Raw genomic sequence first — 24,282 nt, 5'->3', positions numbered from 1 at the left:
ACTGAATCTACATAAGTACAATCTGCGATGACATCAACTTTTTCAGGCCACAAAAACATTACTTGTGTCATGACAGCTAGACTTGCATCTCCCTGGCATTCCAGATCATCAGTACAGTGAATGTTGGCTGGCCTGGGTTCAGCTCTCATCTTGGGCACACTGTTCTTTCTCTGCATGTGGCATCTGTTTATAGGGCTGGCTGCCTTGCTTTAATGTAGTTGCTGGTTTGGCATAAAACATCAATCCCACTCCCCTCCACCCCCAACCCTGTCAACAGATTATAAACTGGTAAAAAAATTTTGTTCCTTGATGACATTCCAGATCTCTGAACTCTTCATTCCTATACTTCTAAGATTCCCATAAAAAATCCAGAAACAGCACACTGCACCCTTTTCATCTTGGCCTTGTAGTTGGGCAACTTCTATATTCAACACTTGGATGCTGCAAACCAATTTAAAATTTCCCTACAAACACATTTTCCTGGCCACAACACATTTCTTTGTCAGATGTTCAAAAATAGGATGTATAGACTTTGGGCAAATGATGTGTTCAGGCGCATCGAATTAAAATTTTTTTAAGCATCATGAGATGTGCATAAACTAATTCCTTTATTATAATAATTTTGTAAATTGTGAAGCACACCAATTTTGTGCACACTAACGTGGATAGAACAGTAGCAGACCCCAAGTTTTAGTAATGAATGTGAGACAGAGTACTTTTGACAAGAGGTAGTTTTATTATGAAAATCTCCCAGAAAAAATGGAATTTGTGATTTTTAGAAAAAAATTATTCACTCCATCTAAGTAAATATTTTTCTGATTCTGTTGTCATCTTTCCAGGCCATTTTCAAAGCATTTATAATAAACTTTAAATCACTACCACTTTTTAATATTGAACCCCTCCCCACAACCTCCAAAAGAAACAAAAGAAAAATTGTCTTGGACCCTTGACTCATTCACTATAGACGTACTGATGCAACTGAACTGTAGCTGTGAAGGCATTCACAGCTGCAAACTATAGAAAAAATAAATTGATGCATTTTTTTTTTAATTTGGAATAGAGGAGAAAAGATACCCACACATTTCAAATTACCAATCATTATGCAGTGAAATATATCAAGCAAGCAGCGTGCGCACACACACAAACATGTAACTATTTCCACAGCTTAGATAATCTGAAATTTAATGGAACTTTCAAAGATCTTTTGTACTACATGTTTACTATGAGTACATAGATTGCTGTTCCACTCTGGCATGAAAATACTACCAACACAAATCTTGGGACCACACATGACTTGAAACTTAAAGAACTATGCACCTAAAAAATATTGCACTTAATAAACACCAGGAAGCAGCTTTCTCTCTGTGAACAAGAATGTTGCTGTTACTGTTGTTTTTTTTAAAAGTATGATTCCAGCAGAAATCACAGCCTTGGATTTGGTACCATTTTGCAAAATAGCAGAAAGCCAGTCCTATGGTTGAGCAGGGTGAATGTGGCACATAGTTCTGCCAGTTTACTCTCACTGATGTGGAATGAACCATGATGTTCCTCATCAACAATCTCTTTGTGGGAGACTAATTGTACATAAAGGTATAAGTCCATCTAATATAGTATTTTGTCACAATAGTTTCACTGCCAAGTCTCTTGGTTGAATAAGGTCATTCAAACAGAGAACTTTTTAATTCATCTCTCATGCAAGTATTAATTTAGTCAACAGTGATAGAAAGGGCCTTAATCTCTGCTAATGACTGCTGGATTCGGCTAGCATATTCGCTGTTGGAGCAATCCTTCTGTCCGTTCATGGTGTTTGAAAGCTCTCCATATATCCTGAAGGCTTCTGTAGTGTGCTGCACCTGTTAAGAAAGAACAAGCAAGCTGTGATCATTAGAACACAGAAGTGGATTGAAAAACGTACCAGCTTACACTGAACATTGTACTTACACTGCTACACTGGACACAGCAGTTAATGGCTGGCTGAAACATCACTTTGCATACAACATCAAGATTTCGCAGCTGCTAATACCATGGGCAGCAGCAGCAGGTCACAACACAGTTGTTTGTCATGTAATAAAGACTTCGCATTCAAGAACCATCTTCAAAGACTTATGTACAGAAACTGTACAATCATGCAAACATTGCAACGTTTTCTTAAGAGGATGTGTATACGAGACTGCCTGCAGTCTATATTATGACTTCAAGGGATGGAATGTTAATTTACAACACTCAAGAAAAAAAAAAAAGAAAAGGCTTTGCAATCTATAAAACAGCATACCTGCGACCTAATTAGAGCCTCTAGTGACGGCTCAAAATACTGTATTCGACTCTCATACAACCGTGGCATCTCCTCCATCAGTGCTGCATTCTGAGCACTGAATTCCTGCTCAGCTTGCTGAAGGGCGTCTTTACTCTGTAATAAATGAAGGTTGAAGGCTGTTATTTGCCTCACTTGTATGCCCTAGTGTACACCACTATACATTTGTCAGTTTTTATAACACAAATTTCCACATCATGACAGGGGCCTGTATATGCATTGATGCACTTTACAGATCTCATACCAATTACACCGTTAAACCTCAGATTTATATTCAGGCCAAAGGTGTGTGGAGGCTGGCAGAAGGAAAAAAGCAAAATTGCTGCACATAACACAACTCTTTCAATTGTTGCTGCTGTTGGTTTACTTTCGTTTTTTTTTCTGTTATTAGCTTTCATAAACTAACCAGAGAGTGCGAGTAATAGATACTATTTATAAAGATAGGAATGTGTATGAACATGTATGGATATATTTTTAATATTTCAATATCCCCAAGAGGGTGCCAGAATAAAAGATATTAAATTCAAAATCAGCTTATCAGAATTATGCTTGTGGTATTAAATAATCAGTGAATGGAAAGAATACCACAGCAAAATAATAATAGCAACAGAGTGCTTTATTTGCGCAGAATCACCAACAAAGCAAGTTGTACTCTTTGCACTAACTAATGATAATAAATTACATTAAAAGGACAGGCTAACAATAGCATTCTATGAAAAATGCTGACAGAAGACTGAGAAACTTACTGAATGCAGCTTGACCAGATTTTGCCCTGTTCTCTCACGTCCCTGGTACCTGGTGAATTTGTTCTGACATTTTTGTACTTCCTGCATCACAAAAGTAACAATGCACATCTCTCTAAGCATAAAATTAGAATATGCTCTTAAATATGAAATGCAATAGCCATTTTCTTTTGATTGCAATTTCCACTTAATGCTACCGCCTGTCTTTAAGTTAACTGACTTCCTTACCTGTAAACTCTGCTCTCGCTTCTTCACTGCAGCTTGAACATGGGGAAAAATAGTGTTGAACCTGGAGCCAATGAAGGGAACAAAGACTTACTGCTTAATGTTTATTTTTGCATCTTGAGTATTAAATGTGCAGTAGTATAAACATAAGTATTTAAATATTTATAAAATAGGTAGTTATACAAATTGTATGCCTTAACAGATTATCAGTATAGTATAAGATGAAACAAAAACACAGAACATAAACAAATATATACTTTAACACCAATAATGAGAACAGATTTCCAAAGTCCACAAAAGCCTTCTATTTTGGAAAACAGAATCTTTCAAACATGAACATTCTCAAAGATACACAGAACAAGAAGAATTGTTTGGAATCTTAACATTAAAATTTACTGGATCCCTGCAGTGGTTTCTCTCCCTGATTCATATACCCTGTGATTGTTAGTTTTATGTAATATTCAAAAAATCTTAATTTTTAAACTGGGAAAAAACATACTTTATACTATAATGTATTTTAAAACATTAAATTAACCTACTTTTTAATAGGATCTATAACAGCTTTTTGCAGCACACTATTCTGAAAAAGACCAAAACTTAATGATCAATACAAGTGAAACAGAAATCTTTAAAATTTACATGAACTTTATATTCATTACTAACACAAACATGATTCATGTTTTAAAGGATTTAAAGGGAATTCCAATAAGAAGAAATTTCATTTATGAGTCAGTTAAAACCCATCCTTCCCTCATTAAAAACAAACAAACAAAACTGCCTAAAACAAGCACCAAAAAAAAAGAAACTTCTGCCATTATCCCCTAGGATATGTTCAAGACCAAGCACATGCTGTCTCCAAAACTGCTAGAAATCTGTACCTGTATGACACTATGACAATAGTGGAGAAGGCTAGTAAAATGATAAGAGGATGTCATACTGTTTCCTGTGAATGTAAATCTAGTGCCACAAGGGCATGGTCCCATTCCTCCACAATCCACTTCAGCTCCTTCTCAGCTTGACACAGTGGGGTGTTCTGCAGGTCCTGTGTCAGTCGTCTCTCTGCTTTTGTCAGGGCTACACACACAGTGTAATGCTAATGTTCAAAGCAATCATCTTTCACTTACGTAATAATGTTTCGGTTTAATATTATGTGTATGTAGTACAATAACACCATTTGATAAAGAGAAACTGTACTCAACATTCAGAAACCAACAAGGGATCATTCTACCACAGTCTGCATGTACAAAAACAAAAATCCAGCCCAGGTATCATGCTACAGTTTGTTCTGTTTCCTATTCTAAGAATAATTTAGTAAAATTCAGGTACCATGTTACAGTTCGTTTTATGTGTACCTGTTCCAGGATTTATATTATAGTTTATTCTACTTCTTATTCTATATATCTCAGCAAAACTCTGGTCAGATCCAAGTATTTTAGTAATTGAAAAAATATCCAAGTAAAAATGTTTAAAAAACTGATCTTCAAGAAAAATGTGTAGAGCAATTCTAGCAGTATTCCAATCAGGATTTCCAGTCCAACAAAGCATAGGTACTGTCTGTTTAATAGTCCTTCCCACCAAATGTCTGAGTCATTATGGGTCTACCAGCCTCTACCAACCGCTGCCTCACACTTCTTGCTGCCAAACACAGTTTCTTTTGCTTGTCGCTTGGGAGAACCATCCTCTTATTTGCACCCATACTCTTCCCTATGCAACCAGACCACAAGTGCCAGCAGGTAGTGATACATTCTAAGCGGCACAGGCCTCCCTTTTCAGACCTGCTGGTTACAACTGAAAATCACTCAGAGAGCAACGTCTCTGCTGGAACACGAGGAAAAGCCTCAAATACAGCTCTATCCTATAATACTATTCACCATGTGACCTCTCTGAACCATATCTAACTTGCCCTATCAATCTTGGACTAAAGTGACCACATCTCCCTGTGCTATACTTGGATACCTATGACCTATCCACTGTCCCTCTTTCTCACAGTCAGCCACATCAACCTCTGACTATCACGACACCCATCTAGGTCCCTCATTTAGCACTTGTGTCCAGTTGGTGGCAACGAAAACAAACACTGTTTTCCGGTTCTAAGTATACCGGTTTTTCAATTAACAGGCATACTCCTGAGTGATGACAGTGGTCCCCCTTACGTAAGTGGCTGCAATTCCCAGGCTCAGCTAATGCCAGGGGAGATACCTTTTGTCCAACTCACAGTCTGGTATCACCTCAAGGCGACCGCTGCCCCTCTTTAATGTTTCATTACGGGCTTTGGCCCTGTTCTTCTGGCCTTGCACAATCAAATTCTAAAACTAAAAAGTACTGTCATATGACAGACCTAAAAAAATTGTATGTCTCTCAGGCTTTAGCCTCCTCAATGGAAACCACTCAAAAAAAAATCTGTACCTGTGTTTGCATCGACAAGTCTTTTTCCATCTTTGTGTAGGCGCTTTGTCACTTCATCAAGCCTGCACAAACATATCTTTTACTACATTTAAAATGTCTCCATAGGCAAAAGAATCAAACATATACCACTATAAACAGACTAAAACTACTCTCCAAAGATGCTGAAATAAAGACCAGAAAGTTCCATGGCACATGAATCTAACTGAATGTGTTTTAAAAAATAACAGAAAATTATTTTAAAACATAATCCTTGAAGCATTGCAAATCCTTTAAAAGCTTTGATCTGGTTTTCTAGGAATTTGTTCAAATACTACTAGAATCTGACATCATGAAGACTGATTTTCTTTCTTGCAAGAGAATCAAATCCATTGTGATCACCATAGTTTAAAATGGCAAATGCAGTAGTGTAGCATCCTTTCATAGATTAAAATTTTCATGAGTTACAGTTCTGCAAGTACTTATTTCAGATCAACAAAATCCTCATTAATCTGAGAAAAACAGATCAAGTAATACTCAGAACAGTCTTGCATATAGAACAAATCATGATCAGATGATACTGTTTTAATTTTTTTTAAGCAGTCATAAAAAAATAATACTCACTCTTCTAAGCTTCTTCACTTCTTTTTCAAAATCTCTTTCTGCCTATAAAAATAAAAAAAATCTTTACAAATAGAAAAATCATTCTTCTCAGGAAAGAATATGTGACATTAACCTGAAAAATCTAACCAGGAAGCATACATGTGAAATAAATAAGACACTAAATCTTTGTATAATTTTCTATATTCTATCATCTTCCTCACATGATAATGTACATTGCAAGTTACTTTTTGAAGGTATAAAAAAGATAATTTTTACCCTGAACAAGAAACATTCTGATAAGAAACATTCCACAAATCAAACTTAATTTCAATTAAACTACTTGATTTAAAAAGTAAATGAAAACTATCAAATTATAAACACTCACCGTTCGGGAAATTAATGGTTTTTTAGGGGTCTTTAGGATGCTAAAGGGGTTCCTGCAAGCAACAAAAAAAAAAATCATAAAAGAAACCAAATAAAGCTCTTCCAGTTAAACTGGTAAATAATATTTTCCCTTAAGATTTAGCACAATAAATCCCATCTCCCATATAAATACAACAGTCTATAACAAAACATATTCCTCAACAATATCCATGCACTTAAAATACTGTGATTCTATATAAAATGTTTCCATTCTCCACAGTATATTAAAACAAAATTTAAGTGCAAAGCACTTATAATGTTTGACATTGAGATGTCTAACCACAAAAAGCATCAACATATAGTAAATCCTTGACAGATAGGATCTGAAATCTAAAAATCAGTCTGTAAAATAATAATTATGATTTATATAGCATCTTTCCAATGATTTGCTCATAGTGCTTTACATAAATTATACATAGACTAAATCATCAACAATCATCCATCGACATTCTCATACAACAGAATGTGAGCAAAGAAGTCATGTGGGCAAATCTTTGAAATTTAAACTTTGTTAACCCTCTATCACAGATTTGTGAACTTGTGATTATAGTTAAATTTGACCCTTAGCAGCTATGTACATTGTACATGACAGTTTTCTTCCAAATGTTGACATAAAAGCATAAGACAAATATCAATGATTGTCCATTAGTTTTATTGTTTTATGCACAATTTTTTTTAACCATGAATTTTTTTTTAGTCTGCATTTCTTGACTAGCAACACAAAGACAAGAACTAGCATTAAGGGAATTAAAACAGTAATCATTAAAAAAGAAAGAATGAATCCCAAATATCAAACTATGAAAAATATGTGCAAGCAAATTTTTATGGTACAGCTTTCCATTAGGAGGGCTCATGATGCAATGACTTTTTTCATAAACCAGAAAAGGGCTAGAATTACAGTTACGGTCTAGGTCAGGGTTCAAATTAAGGTTTACACCTTTTATAACCAGAAATGGGCTAGAATTACAGTTGCGGTCTGGGTCGGGGTTCAAATTGGGGTTTACTCACGGCGTCCATAACAACCTATACAAGGCTTCGTGAGTTCTCCTCAAGCTATATAAAGCTAACGAGTAGATTTGTCTTAACTGACAACTTTACACACAATTAAGTGTGGGAAGTGAAAGGAGAGAATAATTATATGGGATAACTTGAAGACGGAAATACTTCTGGACTACTACTATCCCGGAATGGTAGATGACATTAAAAATCACATTAAATATGGAAAACTCATATTACAGTTTCCGTAGTGTAACTAAAGCCTGTGCCTTTCAAACAAATCTCTTAATCGGAATCTGTAATCTCGTGCAACATTATGTAAAAGAAAACAAAACATAAACAAAAACAAACAAAAAAAAAACAACAACTGAACTAACAAAGCCGTGTTTCGACCACTTCATCCGTCTCAATTTGTTAATTAGCAGTCATATATCCTAGTTATTTACACTCTATAATTCTAGCAAAAAAAGTTAAACAAACCAGCTCATTTTCAACAGATCATAATCAGATAATTTAGAATGCGGAAGGTGAAACTACAGCTGGACACTAAGTTACACGACTTCGCCTGTGGACCATGGGTTGCTCTACTTCTTCCGGACCTAGGTACTCGCTTGAGTATTTCGCATACATACAATGCGATCATTTAGCTTAGCTCAATTTAATGGAAGCTTAAATAATAATTAGTTTAGTTTGTTTTATATGAAGTGTATTTATTCCTATGCATATACATACTTATCCACTACACAGATAAAAAGAATAGCTTTACTGTTTGCGCAGCGTCAAAATGGCGACGCCCATTCAGAGACTTTCACGACTAGCTTCCCGTACTTTTTCAAGGCTTAATACTGGAGAAGGCCTTTCGAATGACATGCTGCTACAACTCAAGTCTCGTTTCAATGAAATCACCGCGGATGATGTATGCTTTGATGCTAGACACATCCAAGAAAGAGACAGGTTAACGCATGAGAAGGCACCTGTGAGTTACATTCATATGTGGGAGGACGATTGTTTTTCCATGGGTATATTTGTTGTAAAAAGAGGTGGCCAGCTACCATTACATGATCATCCAGGAATGTTTGGACTGTTAAAAGTCATCTACGGAACACTAAAAATTGTTAGCTTTTCGGAAGTTAGTGGCGTAGACGTGCCGGAGGAAATAAGTCAGCTATTTCCAAGAAGGCAGAGGCCGTTACTTAAGCCAGTTAAGCTGCAACAAGATGGTCTTATTACTTCTTATGACATGTGTTGCCAGCTGACTCCTAGCGAAGGGAACTTTCACGAAATTTCATCTGAATCTGATATGGCAGCATTTGTAGATATTCTTGCTCCTCCTTACAATCATTCCAGAGACAGAGACTGCAATTACTATAAACTTGTGCCAACAGACGACAAAGAGCCAAACAGGCATATTGAGTGGTTAGTTCGGGTTTCACAGCCCACAGAATTCTGGTGTGATACCGTGGACTACCAAGGACCAGATCTGGAAATTGAAAACAATTGATCTGCTGTGTTTGACTGTTGTTTACCAGCTTGCTGGACCAGTGTTGTGTGTGCAGCACTGTTATGTGTGCAGCACTGAATGAGGACTGTGATACAAATAGCAATACTATGTGTTTTTACTCCAAGTTTATGTGAGTTTTTTAAAAGTTTGAAGATGCTGTAATCTAAAGCAACTGAAGGGGTACTAGTGACAGTGAACTTTTTAAATCTGCTAGTGAGAAGTTTGTAGGCATGTCCTACCTAATGAGATGAATATGTTCAAATATGTGAATCTACCACAGATGTAGAATGATGAGTCACAAGGTAATATAGGGGTTAAATTATTCACTTATCACCACTACAGTAAGAGGCCCTCAATTCAGACCTCATCTGAATCTAAAAGCTTTAAGAAAGAAATTGATGAGGATTTCTATGCCAACAATATTTTTATACACTATCACAAGTACATTGGCCTCAAATAAAATGTTATATTTCTTACATTCTGAGCAAATGTTACTGAGCATTTATTTATCATCACTGATGTTTGACAGTAGAGTTCAGTAACAGTGCTTGTCAGGTGAAGCAAATGTCACTCACTTCACACACTTGAACATATATGAGTTTATTGGTTTGCACCCTGGTTTTGAAAAAGTAAATGCTGGTGTAATAAAATAACCTGTAACAGTATTAACTAATCCTCTTATCTTTTTCTAGACAAAGATATGGCTTGGAGAAAGAAATAGAAAAAGTTTGTACATCTTGAAGAAAACTTAAAATTTTGCATTAATTTATGTTTCAGTTAATGGGAGATAATTTGTTAGCAAAATAAATTTCAGTTATGACAGTCTTTGCGTCGTGTATTTCTCCACATATGAGGGATGCAAATTTGATGATAAAGTGTTGATCTACTTGAAAAGATACTTTTTATGACACATTTTAACTAAGAATTGTTATTCGTTATTCACACAGTGGCTTGTGCCCAATAGCTGCTCATGATTTAAACCATTTTTCAACTTGATTGAGACAATTCAGCCACAGTCATGAGAGACATAGACCACTGCCAATGGACAAGTTGACCACAGCCAAGTTGTGCAAATCAACCAGTTAGACATTAGAATTATCACACTTGAATATTTTAAAAATAATTATTCACTTTCAGATCTGATGATGCTGAGTCACTTCAGTGTAGCAGGATGCACTTCAGGCTAGTTTCTGAACAAGAGTGCAGAAATAAATCTGGAACAATTACCTCCATGAACATAGAAGTTGGTACCACTTTTTAGAATAGAACATGGACTACACAGTGATCAATTCATCTTATAACTGTTGTTGAATAGTCCTATAGCTTTGATCTATTCGTTTTTGCTAATGGTGGTTGTGTTGGCTAATGGTTGAATCATCTGACTTTAGGCATGCAATCATATAAAGTGCATGCAGTTTCTCTACGACAGAAAGATACTCCTAAGAGTTGCTTTAAGGCAAGCAACGTGTGTGAATTCTGGGTGATGTGGCTGCTCATCCTAAAACTAAGCAGTCCGGTGGCGCAACGGTTAGCGCCTGTCACCACTACAGTGAAGGTTGGCTGCCCTGAGTTCATTTCTCGTCTCGGGCACACTGTTCTTTCTCTGCCTGTTTACAGGGCTAGCTGCTTGCCGTAATATAGCCTCAGTTGCTGGCACGGCGTAAAACACCAGTTCCCCTCCCCCCATCCTAAAGCTGGTGTTGTCTTGTTGTTTGTTTTGTTCATCTTGGTCTACAGGAGAAAGATATGATCTTGCTGATCCAGACAATAAGATACAAGCTTTTGAGATCCAGTGACTAAGAAAAGATGACTAATGATAGTGTGGAGCATGGTCATCTAGGTAGGCTCTTAAGAACCTTTTCAGCAATAGAAACATAATACAAGCATCTCTGATGTTTCTCCTGTGATCTTGCATAATTTACTAAGATTATCCTTCAGGGCACCATTGAGGAAGAAGTGGCTGATGAACACAAAGGAGTAAACAGACCTGTTTGCTATTAGACACTGTTTTAGAGAACCTTGTCAGCTGCTTTCAGGAGCACAGTTAAAAAAGCTAAACTCTTCTTTTTTTATTATATCACATGGTAAAACTGTTAAGAATGCAGGATTAATGCTTGATTTTATGGAATTTGCAGTAGAGCCAAAACTACAAGACTATATAGATGGCCATGTGCACTACGTAATTGTTTTGGAGACAACTTATTATCATCTTGTGGCAATATTTCATTTATGCCATAGTCTCTAATCTGTTTTTTTGCATTTGCCTTTAGATCAACAGAAACATGAAATGCATGTGTTATTGATGGTGAGATGCTTTTTTTCATATATTTTTTTTCTGCAGACTAAATTCACACCTTTCAGCCTACTCCAAAGATCTCTGTAATACCTTGTTTGGTCATTATAAGTGTAAGTGTTGGCTATTTCAAACATTAAGGAAATATAGAAGTGTATTCTTGTAGTTTAGAGCCTTTCAAAAATACATTTTGGTACATAGATGTTACTCAGATCTGAGAAAAACTGCGTTGCCTCCCTTTCGCTGTACAACGCGATGCGTGGCAACGAAGTGACTCAGCGGCGGTCGACTCAGTCCATTACCAACTCGACCAGTTATAAATGGACTCCACCCCTGCCTTGAGTCGACTTGACCGGAGACGAAAGACGCTATAGCTTAATCAGATCTTTTCATAATTTGCATGCCTCGCTCTAGCAGCGTAAAAGATGGTCTTGTCAAGCGAAACGAACAGGTCAAGCGCCATTTTGTCCCACGATAATGGCCGCCGCTTGAAATTTGTAGAGGGCAGACGTTATCTGAATGTGACATGCGATCAGCCTCACAGAACAATAATAAAATAAAGTCTTATTATTTTTGCTGGTTTATACTTTTCACTCATTTTATTTTAGAAGCATACGCGCTATGTCACTTGCGTGTGTGTAGAAAACGGATTTTTCTTATGGAAGTGGTTGTGGAGATGAGTGAGCAAACAGGCGCGCACTGATCTGTGTATAGTTCGTACAGACCGGTGAACTGTGAGGTCATCTGTAAAATTGTGTACATGGCTTTCGCCCCATCTTTTGGGATTTATTTTTTTCTTACACAGAGAATATTCAGGACTAAAGAGAGTATATATATATATGAGTCGATCTAGTGCTGAGAATACTGATCACTGTTTTCTGTAATTGTTTGGTGAGTATAGTTCCTGTAGAGAGCAGCGGTGTTGAGATAACGACATGGCCAGTCCGCGGGATTCCCATGCTAGTCCTCTCTGCTCATACATACGTCACCGTTCAGTTTCCTAAATCGACATCTTCCTTCCGACATTACGCACAGCGCATCCAAGTGGCTTGTAACGGGGCGGTAACGCGAACTGCTCTGGCACGCGAAACTGGATCCCCAACTATGTGTACCTACGTCATAGCTGAGTCAAGGTCCTGACGCGTGACGTCAGAGCACGGTAACGCCTCTTGTGGAATCTCTTGCCCACCAGCGCCTGCGACGACTGAAAATAGCTGCTATTATCGGCCCAAGTGGGTTACAGTCGAGCCCACAGGCCCGCTCGCTGCCGCTCTACAGCTGTAGTCAGGAATGTGGTGTAGTCCATTTTTTTCTGTTGTGACTTCATCCATGTCGTTCCTGTGCGGCATGCTTTGTTCAGCCCCGAGTTTTATAATGTCTGACGTGTAAGCTGGACAAAAACGATACTTTTCAACATATGACTAAGGGAGTGGTGCGTGGTTCATTCATTCATCTGTACTTTCATTCGTCTGTTATTCGGTCGTCCATGTGTGTGTGAGAGAGAGAGGGGGGTTTGCACCTAGAATGTTCTCGTGCCCGCACTCTCAAATTGATTATGGGCGGAAAACTCCGTCAGCACGGAACACGTCAGCGCGCCTGTGACGTTAGTCTTGACCAGCTGTTGCTCGAGGATGTCCCGGGCGATGAGGGTTGGTCGGGGGAAAACTGGTCAACAATCTGTCATTGATTTGCAGGTGACTGTGACGTCAGGCCGACGTGGAGCGGGATGCGCACAGTTGTCCACGTCAGCTACGGCAGCTGGTCGTCGAACACCCACGTACACTTCTATGGACTCTTGATGCTCCACTCTTGATCCTGTAAGTCCAGGACTGGTGCTTGACACGAACCGCGGCAGTTTGTTTGTACTATGCCTAATCGATGGAATTCCTACTGTGATAACATGATTTATTTCAATAAATTATAGCCGAAGCTTAATGTGTGGTTAAAGGCTGACAACAGAGCATAACGTATCACAAAAGGTATTCCGATAATGATTTTTGATCCCCCACCCAAAAAAAAAGGTTCGAGAAAATTTATATTAATAGTTTTTGTTCAAATCACACCTTAATTTATCAAAGAGACAAGAAGTGACGTACCTTCACATTAATGGTGGCATCGTCTGCTAGTTTGGGCTTCACATAAGTAAAAGTTGTGTGCAGTCTCCTATACAGTGCAGCTACTTATACAATGCAGGCAAGTCCTTAGCAAAGAATTGTAGATACAGCAGTGAGTACACATCGCGTGCTCGTTCACCTGGCATTATAGCAACTGAGTGTGAGTAATGTGTGTTGAAAGCAGATAAAGCTACACGGTAGTATGTCGATACATTTTTGCAAATAACGAACAGTAATAAATGATAAATCAATTTATATAAATTAATTACTTCTGACTAATTTAAATTATGAAGCAATGTTATATTGCCAGAGCAAACTTAAAATAAGATAAAAAGCATTGTATGAAAATCTTTTCAAAACATCAGAAGCCTTGTAACATTTGTTTCGTCAGTAAACGAGGGGCTACGTGAACTAGTTGGGTAAGTTCATGAGTACAATCTCAGTTCAGCCTCACCCAGCAACTCATAAAAGTCGATTAAACCTTAAAGTTCGGCTCTCTTGTGCACTAAGGCTCGTGTTGAAATGTTTTACACTTTATTTTTTTACTGTTTTCTACACTCTGTTAACCACTACTCTTTGCCTACAGTCATGTGCATGGTGGTTGTGTACCACCATACAATATATTGTTGCAGGAGAGCTGCCCTGCTTCACGCCGCCAAGTCACAAGTGCATGTTAAGCACTCGTCAAGTTACAGGTGACTTGTCGGAGCAGAGAAGACACGACACGGGTGCACGTAGGCGTGAACAGTAAACAGAAAAATGTTTGTATTGCTTCCCTTGACAGTCAAGCTGTCTGAACATCAATGTTTGGCCTGATGAAAACCCACGCTAGTTGTTACAAGCAAACACTTTATTTGGGATGCGCTGTGCTGTAAATAACAAAGAACACTCCCACCTGTACTTGTTTTTTCCACTCCTCGCCCTTTACTACATGGCTACAAGATAATTAGCTCTGATTCTGAACCGGCGAGACATCTCTCAGCCATTGTTTAGGTTTTAAAAAAACACACCCACAAACTTCCAGTTCTTGTTCACTCGAGCAGCGGGAAACATGTAAATGCTTCAGGAGGGGGCGAACCTCCTCTAGCTAAACACACAGGTATCAGAATCTATTGAATGAGAAAATAAACTGGTTCGGTAATGTATAATGCCATTGCGAGGTGAAGACGGACATTTCAGGTTTAAGCATTCTTTCTCCATGTGATAAGACTGCGCGGGGATGTGAGAGCGAAAAAAAAAATCGTGTAAGGTTTGTACCGCACATACAATGTTAGCAGCCAGTCTGGTGTGGAGGGTTTTCTATAGTTACTTGGTGGCTGCTCATTACATATAAATAAAATAATCTTTAAGTCATTTATTTTGAAGTTTTAAACAGGCTAACCTGCTTTTTTTTTTTTTTGCAATGATTGAAATACATAAAAAGTACTCTAAAATAAAATTTGTGATACACATCAGCTAATTAGAATGAAATTTATACCGTGAGAGAGTAGTGGGCACAATAACACAATAGCAGACGACAATCAAACTAAAGAAGGGAAACTTTAGAGTCAGTAATGTACAGAAAAGGAGAACTGGCTCTTTGATATTCTTATTCGTCTCGGTATTAACTCGTATCGCTGTAGGAGTTAACATGTTTGGCTTCAACTTTCTCTTTTTGTTTTTTGTGCATGGGTAGGAGGCTATTTTTTCTATTGTCTGGCTATTGCCAGATAAATATTTTTTACAACTGAAACTAGACTAAGAATGGTAGTATCATCATAACAGAATAATTGCCAATCATGTGTGACGAAGCCTTAGACACAAGTAGTGATACACATACAGTGGACAGTCTGATATGGAGTACACCGCCACTCAAGAATCATACAAATAAATCAAAATTTAAATCTTAAATGTATTTTTTTATTTCTGTAACTCAGTTATAGTTGTTTCATGAGATACGAAGTTATTTTTGTATGTATTGAGTTGTCTAGTAAGGTTGTGGACGCTGCTGACGATCGCGGAATATTTCCATACATGCGAGGGTCACAACTGGCGCCAGGTATCACACTGCAGCCTCATCGATCTTTCCGCTTGCCTGCGCCTACATGCTGCACAGCACCAGCAGCTCCACGCAGTCCTCCAGCAGCCCATATCGCATGCTGCACAGCACCAGCAGCTCCACGCAGTCCTCCAGCAGCCCATATCGCATGCTGCACAGCACCAGCAGCTCCACGCAGTCCTCCAGCAGCCCATATCGCATGCTGCACAGCACCAGCAGCTCACAGTTCTCCAGCATCCAGCCCACACATGCTGTACAGCACCAGCAGCACGCAGTTCTGTAGCATCCAGCTTATTTCACATGCTGCACAGCACCAGCAGCTCCACACAGTTCTCCAGCATCCAGCCCACACATGCTGTACAGCACCAGAAATTATATGCTGCTCTCCATCATGTAACTGTCTGCACAGCAGTCCGTCCATATGCTGCTTCTTGTTGTTCTTTGTGGTAAGATGAGGTGAAATAAAAGAAGGAATCTTAGACACAATTTTTATTAACAAAGTGAAGTGGAACCAAAGATATTTAATGTAAGTTCTTTGTTATGAGTTCCCGGCGAAATCCCCATGATCACGTGGTACTCTGCCTGTGCAATGCCTTTTTTTTTTAAAAAAAAAAACATTGGTGGCAATGGGGTGCTTAATTAGTGTAGTGATGAAGTTTTTGCATTTTATGTCTGGGTTCGATGTAGACTACCAGTTGTATTCACGGAAAGTGTAGACAATCATACATATGATTGATGCAGAGGAATAGCTGTAAAAGAGTGATGTGTTTTCTATAAAGTTGTTATGTTGGCCATGGTAGACAAGAACGGTCTCTCTGCAGTGTAATCTGTTCTAATCCATTGACAAACAGCTTAACAGTTTCAAATTTCTCTACCAGATACAAGGTCGTCAAGCAGATACCAGCATATTCCTCGGCTGTTCTATGCTTTATTATGTATTGTTACTCTAATCACTCATATCTCCATGATAGTTATCAATGAGTTTATTTCACAGATGCGCTAACGGTCTTCTCTCTGGTAAATATTTGGTTCACACATAAGTTATTTCAGAGTTCCTTGTATCATAAAAATATTTCAGTTCTATTTTTTTAATTTCCCTTTTTTTTATTCTCATTAATAGGCAAAGACCTTTTTTGTGTTGTTGTCTTTGAACTCAGGGTTAAAATTTAATTTCCCTAAATGGGAATTATGCAAGTTCTCTACAGAAAAAGTCTGCAAAACAGAATATTTTTCAGTGATGTTTTTCACTTCCTCTCTTTTTACAAAGTCACAAAAACAAGCCGGAAAATATCTTTAAAAATATTTAGAAATAGTTTATCAACATTGGAAACATGACGTCACCTACACATCGCATTTAGCATCGTTGACGAAAAGAAGATTTTCCTCGCTGGGCTGAAAGCGTCCCCCCAAAGCCCATTGCGACTAAAAAAAGGTCGGGAGAGAAGTTTTTAGCAACAGATTGAACGAAGTGCACCAAGCGCGTAGACGATAATAGAAACATTTCCCCGAGAATCCATTAAATGATGTTTAATTTAAGACTCGACTGAAGTACTGTATCCTCTGCCGGCCAAAAGCTGGGGATTTATAAACGTCACACAAATCTCGTCCGCCCGCACGCGTCACGCCGACGTCACTGCCAGTATCGATCGGGGTCAGCGCTTTGTTGGCGTACAGCCGTGACGTCAGCCTGTCGGGTGGTGGCGGACACGGGCGTGAGATGAGGCTGGCGCAGTTATCTGCCTACAGGGACGTCAGGCAGTTGATCGATCTCATGAAATCAAGAGACCAGCGGCCGATGCCTCCCCAACCCATGTCCCTCTGCTGTCTTCTCGCACTTCACTCGCTCCTCAGCAACCGTTCTTACAGCTACTTCGCGTGAAAATAGTTCTTGTGCATCTCTCAGCTCTGTAACTGCTTGTATTAAACTGTCGCCAAATGCAGATCAAAATACAATGAAACATAATTATGATTACAATTAACTTTTGGCAGTTCACTTTATACAGCAAAAATCAAACAGAAAGGAAAGAATAAATAAATGAAAAAAGTTGGCGTGATTTCATTCTCCGAAACAACTTGATGTCTGACGCACTAATGGCTTTTATTGTGTTTTGCCCTTGCCTGCTTGTTGTTTTTTTCATATGTTTTACCCCTCGACTAAAAGATCGTTTGCTTGCTTTACCAAAACTAATTTTATGTTTGAAGTGGAAGTTGGGAAAGATGTGATTATTTAAGTCAAAGGACTCAAAATCTGCTCGTATACACACGCGTGTTGCCGGTCTGTATACTTGCTGAACAAATTCCCAGGTAAAACATCGAGGACCTAACTGTCCATTAACAAAGAAGACTTTACTTTTACTAGCATTACTATTGCTATTACTACTGCAAATACTTGCAGTGCCTCTCCCTGCCGCCCTCCTGCACTCCCACGACATATAAAATCACCGAAGGAGAATGCTATCCCCGTCTGCACTTATTTATTTTTAAAGAAGAAACAGGGGATAAAGTGGAAGTAAAAACTAAATAAACACCATTCGCACCAACATAAAAGACCGGGAAAACGTGTTTTAAGAATCTTAATTGCAAAGGGCATAATGGTTGACAGGAGGCGGAGTGAGGGCAGACTGTTTCATGCCGCACTCAAGATGTCACTCATACCACAGATAAAGTTTGTATGACTACATACACAATAAACCACTTTTTACGGTGGACAATGTTTCTTGTGAAAGGAGGTATTGAGAACAAAATATGCAAGAAAGTGCATAAAGATTACTTAGTGCCCGCTAAGATGCAAGAATGTCCATAAAGTTTCGCTGCTAAAAGGCAAGATGGTGTTGAAGACTACTTAGTGCCATTTAAGATGCAAGTTATTCTCTTTTTCGCTGGTACGGGTGCACGCACACACATACACAAAACATCCATAAGCTAACTAACCCATCTAACCACCCGCCATCTGTTTTCAGCAAAACTTTCGTTTTTCATTTACACAGTGTACAAACGACGAAGGAACCTGACTGCTGCTATAAATAACGTTTGGAGGAATTATTTCTGGAACAGTAACAAGATTTTGTCAGACAAAAATAGTCCAGGCTCTCTCTGTATACTTTATTAGGTTCTTTTGACTTGTTAAGCGCAAAACCCTCACATTTTAAAATCCTTAAAATATGTCTTGATTATTGAATACATAATTTGATGGTCACACATCACCACAAGGGGTGGTTGGAGGCCTCAGGTACCCGTGATCCGTCTAGCCAGATGGTAGAAAGATTCAAAGGCCACATTCTGCAAATAGACAAGCACCTTTGTGTCTCACGCGCCATTAACCTAAACCACACGGGATCGAACATTCCAGACTGGGGATAAGTCCAGGCTAATTCAAGCTTAGTGCTTGCTATAGTTGCTGCTAATAGCACACCTCATTAGTCAGAACTTTAAGATTGCGATGAAACCTCATTAAAGGTTGAAAAGCTCAGCTGCATTAAGCGGCAAAATGTTGAACTGTTTGAGTTTGAGTTCAGCTACGCCCTCGTAATCCTGTTCACGGGCCCCCTCATCCAACACCCTGCTGCCTCGTCAATGTGAGAGAGAGAAGACAGAGGGTGAAACTGATGACAATGAAAGAATATGGTTATTTTCGGCAGCCCGAAAATCAAAGCCAATTTCCAAGAAATTGTGTAAATAAACACTCCCCCCCCAAAAAAAAAACAAAAAACAAACAAACAAAACAAAAACAAAAAACAAACAAACTAAAAAAAAAACAAAAAGAAAACAACAACAAAAAAAAAAACCAAAAACGTAAGACCCGATAAAGCAAAAAGGACAAGAAAAGAGAAAGACAAAGAAAAAACAGGCGTCTAAACTCACTTTCTTCATTATTAACAAGAACCATTAATATTAACAGAAGAAGTAATATTAATAACAAGAAACATTAACAACAAAAGAAGTATTATCATTAATAGGAAGTATAAAAATACAATATAGTAAATTATAATAATGATTAGAAGAAATAATATTATTAATAACAGAAGAAGAAACAACGGAGTTTCAATGGAAACAGGAAAAAATAAATCGAAAGAAGAAGACGGAAAGTCTGCCGTACCTAAGAAGTAAAGGGCAGAGAAAGAAAAGACAGGAGTGGAAAATAGAATAAAGCAAATCACACAGGATTTATTAGCTTTGGATTTTTGCTGTGTGCACGAAAATAGCCCGGTGTGTCAGACGACACTCGGTTACCAGGCATCTCCATCAACGGCTCTTCCTTCACTGCATCCTCCTGCAGCCGCCGCTAACCTCCGCCTGCTCCGGATCTGTTTTCAGTCTCCAAGACACCGGCCCATCCCTCGGACTTCCTCCGGCACCGCCACCCACCACTGCAACAGACAAATCAGTCTCGCAGCTTCCACACCAATCGATGCCAATGTCGTCCAGTGACGTCAGCGGGCCCAGAATGGCGTTCTCATGGACACTGACCATTCTGGACACACACAAAGCAGTTATTTAAAGCTATCTTTGTTCCCCATTGCCGACAGTCACGTTATGAGGTGGACCATCTTTAATATCTGTTGACAGATTTGTCAGTTAATGACGCAAAGGAAATCGATGTTTTCAGCAGATTGCTCATCGGTGATGGTGTGAACAAGAAATGTAGTAATAGAACCAAGGAGACAGTGAAAAGATACAGCCAGCCAGCCAGCCAGCATTAGCCAATCAATCTGTCAATCAAGTGTGGTCATATTACAATTGTGTCACTGTCAGTCAACCTAGTGTGGTCACATTACAATTCTGTCACTGTCAGTCAACCACGTGTTGTCATATTCTGTCACTGTCAGTCTTCAATCTGCTCTCTTGAGTCCAACAAGACTTTAATTGTCCCCGCCATGTACACGCTTGTGGCTGTGATGTGAAGATTAATATTAGACACAAGACTACTGTTGTCTGTGACCTGACTTCAGTGTCACATACCTGTCATCTGATATATCTTCCTCTCTTTATTAAATCATAAGCAGTTCTTTCCTTCACATATTGAAATATATTGTTTTAAAGCATTAAACTCTGTTCAAAGTATACGACAGTTGGGACATTTATTGGCCAGCTGGCTGGCTTCTTGCCTCGTCTTCGTGTACATTGAAGTAAAGTCTGACATCACTTCAAGCAGTCAGCAGTGACGACATAAACAGTCACTGTGTGCGCTGACATCACTTCAAGCAGTCAGCAGTGACGACATAAACAGTCACTGTGTGCGCTGACATCACTTCAAGCGATCAGCAGTGTGTGCGCTGACATCACTTCAAGCAGTCAGCAGTGACGACATAAGAAGTGCATGTTGACATGATGCACAACAACCAATGGTGTCAACATGTTTTGTCCTGCAGTCAGCAGTGACGACACAAACAATGTAACCAACGGTGTCAACACAAACGTCAGGATGTGTCAGCTGACGTTTTGTCCTGCAGTCAGCAGTGACGACATAAACAGTGCAACCAATGGTGTCAACACAAACGTCAGGATCTGTCAGCTGACGTTTTGTCCGGCCGTCATCAGCCCGCTGTGCGGCATGGAGCATGGAGGTGGGGCGGGGAGGGAAAGGCAGGAGGCAGCAATGGCAGGCATTGTTCCGGTCCGCAGCAGGGCGCCGTCTTCCAGACCGGCCCGACTGGTACAGGATTCTGGAGACAGGGAGCTGTGACGTTGCAGATGACGTAAGCAGGGGGCTATTTTTGATCGTCCCGCCGGGCGGCCGGCCGAAAGAAGTGTCGATAAGGACCAAAAATAAACTCAACCGGCTTGGACGCCCGCGTCTCAGAACTTGATTTGAGCCAAGCGAGGGCAATTCTCGGCCGCACGGCATCTAAATTCAGACCTTCATCTGCCCGCAGCTACAGCTGATAACGATAACGTGCTGACGTCAGCGGCTGATGATGCGGGCTACAAGTCGGTGCTACGGAGCTGTCACGGTTGGATGACATGCTCAAGGTCCAGGAACGGAAGACCAAGACAGAAAGATGGTCCACTTGCATGTGAACACACTGACAAATAACACCTTGAGCTAATATTTTACGAGTTATATCGATTGTGAAGCCGAGAGTTCTTGACTTTGAGAAATGGGCACGTTCACATATTCACCAAGAAAAACCCGCTATTATACATTTTTAGGGAAATGCCAGCATTATACATGTTTGAGGAAATTCTCAAATTATACATATTAAGGGAAATGTAAACATTCTCCCACATGGAAAAGAGCTTCTAACAGATACCAGCAGTGATGTGCGGCCTCTACAGTAACAGATGATATCATTAGGCTATGAGGGTTGTGTAACAGAGAGAATGTCAGTGGATCATCAAGGATGGGTAGGTTTTTTATATTGAAAATAAAATACGGCTGCTTACTTACAGATTGTAGGAAATAGCATATTGCGCCCAGTTCACGCTAGTCACTGAAGTACTGTCTTGTATCTAATTCATGCTAATCATGATAGTTACCTGAAATAGTGTGTCCCATCCATAAAATGCAAGAAGGTTTTAACTGAAAAGCTTACTTATATCAGGCCAAGCACATAATCAGGAAAGAAAGTAAAAAACTACCAAAGATAAAACTACAATGGTAACTGAAACAACAGGTACAGATTAGCGAAAACGCTGAAATATAGAATGTTAAAAGTATGGGTGGAGGTAGTGCAGATGTTTCAGTTCACTGCCATGTGGCTTTACTGCCAGTTCTTTAGAAGCTACAGGTATGGATTACAGGTACACAGCTGCTTTTAGAGTTATTTTATCTCGGGACTTTGGATACAGACCTTTGGATCTTCTGATACATAATATCAATCACAAAGTCACAAGCCATCAAAGTCTGTGACAATGGGTGGCTTGCTGTTCCCACATTGCTTAGTGCCCTCGGTACTAATGGAACTGCTTCATAGGTAGCAAAAGATGATAATCAGGGTGCAGACAGCAGGTGCAGACCTATGAAGATGCCATGTAATGTAAAAGTGGCATTCTTTTGCCCATGATGAGACCCTGGCTTGTTGGGCTGTTGCTATTGCAGGTCTACAACCACAGACCCACTACAGTTCCATTATATCGAAGAGCCTTGGCGCCAGTGTCAACATAATGGAAGGGGATGATGAAGAATACATGAATTTTATGGCTAGGAGGTCATCATTTATAACCAATAACCTTTTATAAGTGCTAGAAATATATGGTTTGAGAGAACTTTCAAAAAAGTGACCTTTAAGTGAGGATATGCAAGAAGTTGCAGTCTGCATCCACTCTGATCAATTGCACACAACTATCAACATTTAATTTAATATATGGAATAACATCTTTCATACTTATGGAAATCCTTTCAAAAAACTTATTAACAGTCGTTAAAGTTAAAATATGATAAAATACGAAGACCTTGTTCATATCTTTTAGATGACATCCAGGCTTGTGACATGACATCCAGCAGCAAGTTTTTTTCTGGTCCACTTTGCTTTTAAGGCCACCTCTGCGCCATCTTGCCATGACTTACAACTTGCATCTGTCCTCAGCAATGTCCTTCTTCACTCTGATTCCTCCCCCTGCAAGCTTGGTGGGCAGTACAGGCAGGTCTGCCACGGCTGACATCTTACTTCTCCGGAAAGCTAAATTTACAAAGACCACTAGTATGATCATCTAACAAGAGTAGCATCGATGGAACGATACTTCTGTCTGCGAAAGTTTGGCCACAGCACCAAATATTTTCATTAGAGCTTCCATACAAATGTCAAAATGAATTTGCATTACTTTTGGAACAGAACTTTTTCTCGAAGATTCTATGCGTTGGCAGGGCTGCAGTGCATCTATTGCTGATGGCATTCACCTTCTTAATATGAATGGCTGCACTTCAGGCACACAAGGATCTCTTTGTTTTCTAGACTGTTGTTGTTGTTGTTGTTGTTGTTGTTTTTTCTGTATGTTTTTATTTTTTAATGCTGCGCTCCGAGAATGTCTATTTAAATCAATTATTTGTTTACTTGTTTGTTTGTTTGTTTATTTAAGCAAATATATTATTATAGATTGCTCCTGGTGGTCTGACAGCTTGGGGTTGCGTGTGTGAGAGGATGGCAAACCATTCCTGCCTCAATGGCTGGTGGTGAAGCCATTTCGCAATGCACAGACGCCTTCCAAGGTTTTGTGCACTCTGTCAGTTCTGGCATTCAATCAATCCATTATTTTACTCAATTCTTTTCTCGCGGCTTTCATCTTTCTATTAGTCACGAGAGCCTCAGTCAAGCTAAGAGGAATTCTTTTCCCATCCAAGCTGCAGTCGTATGTTATTTTGGAGTTTTTAGTGTTGGCGATCTTCCGTGGTTTTCTTCCAGAAGACATCGTCGATGTTGCCTCACAGTGACCCAGCAACATGTTAAAGAAAATCTTGGCAGTGTATGTAGTTTTTTACAAGTATACATGTCTATGGTCCTACAAAACAGAAACTTCATCACACTAGGCAAAATCTTGTTCACATGTTCTCAGCTGTTCTAAAAATCCCTCAAACTTACCTTTAAACCAGTCTACTTTTGTGTTTCTATACATTTATTCATAGACTGATTTTACAGATGCTTCTTATATACGTGTTTATCAGCTAATGTTGCCCTTTGTCTGTTATTGTCAAGCCATGATTTATTATGAACTTGAA

The 24,282-nt window shown here is 39.1% G+C and overlaps 2 protein-coding genes and 1 long non-coding RNA gene across 7 annotated transcripts; 1 reads left to right on the top strand and 2 right to left on the bottom strand.

The window, feature by feature from the left end:
• Positions 1-1,161: 1,161 nt before the first annotated feature.
• On the bottom strand, positions 1,162-8,299 carry LOC112563608 (bridging integrator 3-like). Its single transcript, XM_025237733.1, has 10 exons — positions 8,164-8,299; positions 6,650-6,701; positions 6,286-6,327; positions 5,686-5,761; positions 4,217-4,353; positions 3,819-3,859; positions 3,283-3,343; positions 3,058-3,138; positions 2,273-2,407; positions 1,162-1,853 (listed from the first exon to the last, which is right to left on the bottom strand). Exons 1-10 carry the CDS (start codon positions 8,169-8,171, stop codon positions 1,707-1,709), a joined length of 780 nt encoding a protein of 259 aa, XP_025093518.1. The 5' UTR covers positions 8,172-8,299; the 3' UTR covers positions 1,162-1,706.
• LOC112563606 (2-aminoethanethiol dioxygenase-like) lies at positions 8,157-17,614 on the top strand. 4 transcript variants are annotated; one of them, XR_003099079.1, is made up of 4 exons: positions 8,238-8,286; positions 10,322-10,427; positions 11,690-13,294; positions 15,554-17,614. XR_003099079.1 is itself a non-coding variant. In XM_025237731.1 (2 exons), the coding sequence occupies exons 1-2, from the start codon at positions 8,258-8,260 to the stop codon at positions 9,182-9,184; spliced, it is 753 nt and encodes a 250-aa protein (XP_025093516.1). In that variant the 5' UTR covers positions 8,157-8,257; the 3' UTR covers positions 9,185-10,157. The 4 variants fall into 4 exon arrangements, 1 of the variants encoding a protein (XP_025093516.1); XR_003099078.1 differs by having other exon boundaries at positions 11,690-17,614; XM_025237731.1 differs by lacking the exons at positions 10,322-10,427; positions 11,690-13,294; positions 15,554-17,614 and adding an exon at positions 8,461-10,157 and having other exon boundaries at positions 8,157-8,286.
• Positions 17,615-17,825: 211 nt separating this feature from the next.
• On the bottom strand, positions 17,826-22,171 carry LOC112564495. 2 transcript variants are annotated; one of them, XR_003099232.1, is made up of 3 exons: positions 22,018-22,110; positions 19,860-19,996; positions 17,826-18,908 (listed from the first exon to the last, which is right to left on the bottom strand). It is a non-coding gene; the product is annotated as an uncharacterized LOC112564495 (long non-coding RNA). The 2 variants fall into 2 exon arrangements; XR_003099231.1 differs by having other exon boundaries at positions 17,827-18,908; positions 22,107-22,171.
• Between the last annotated feature and the right edge of the window lie 2,111 nt (positions 22,172-24,282).

This window comes from Pomacea canaliculata, linkage group LG5 (genome assembly GCF_003073045.1).
Source record: "Pomacea canaliculata isolate SZHN2017 linkage group LG5, ASM307304v1, whole genome shotgun sequence".
Lineage (NCBI taxonomy): Eukaryota > Metazoa > Mollusca > Gastropoda > Architaenioglossa > Ampullariidae > Pomacea > Pomacea canaliculata.
The sequence above is the reverse complement of the archived record's forward strand: the minus strand, read 5'-3'. Positions and strand labels throughout refer to the sequence as shown.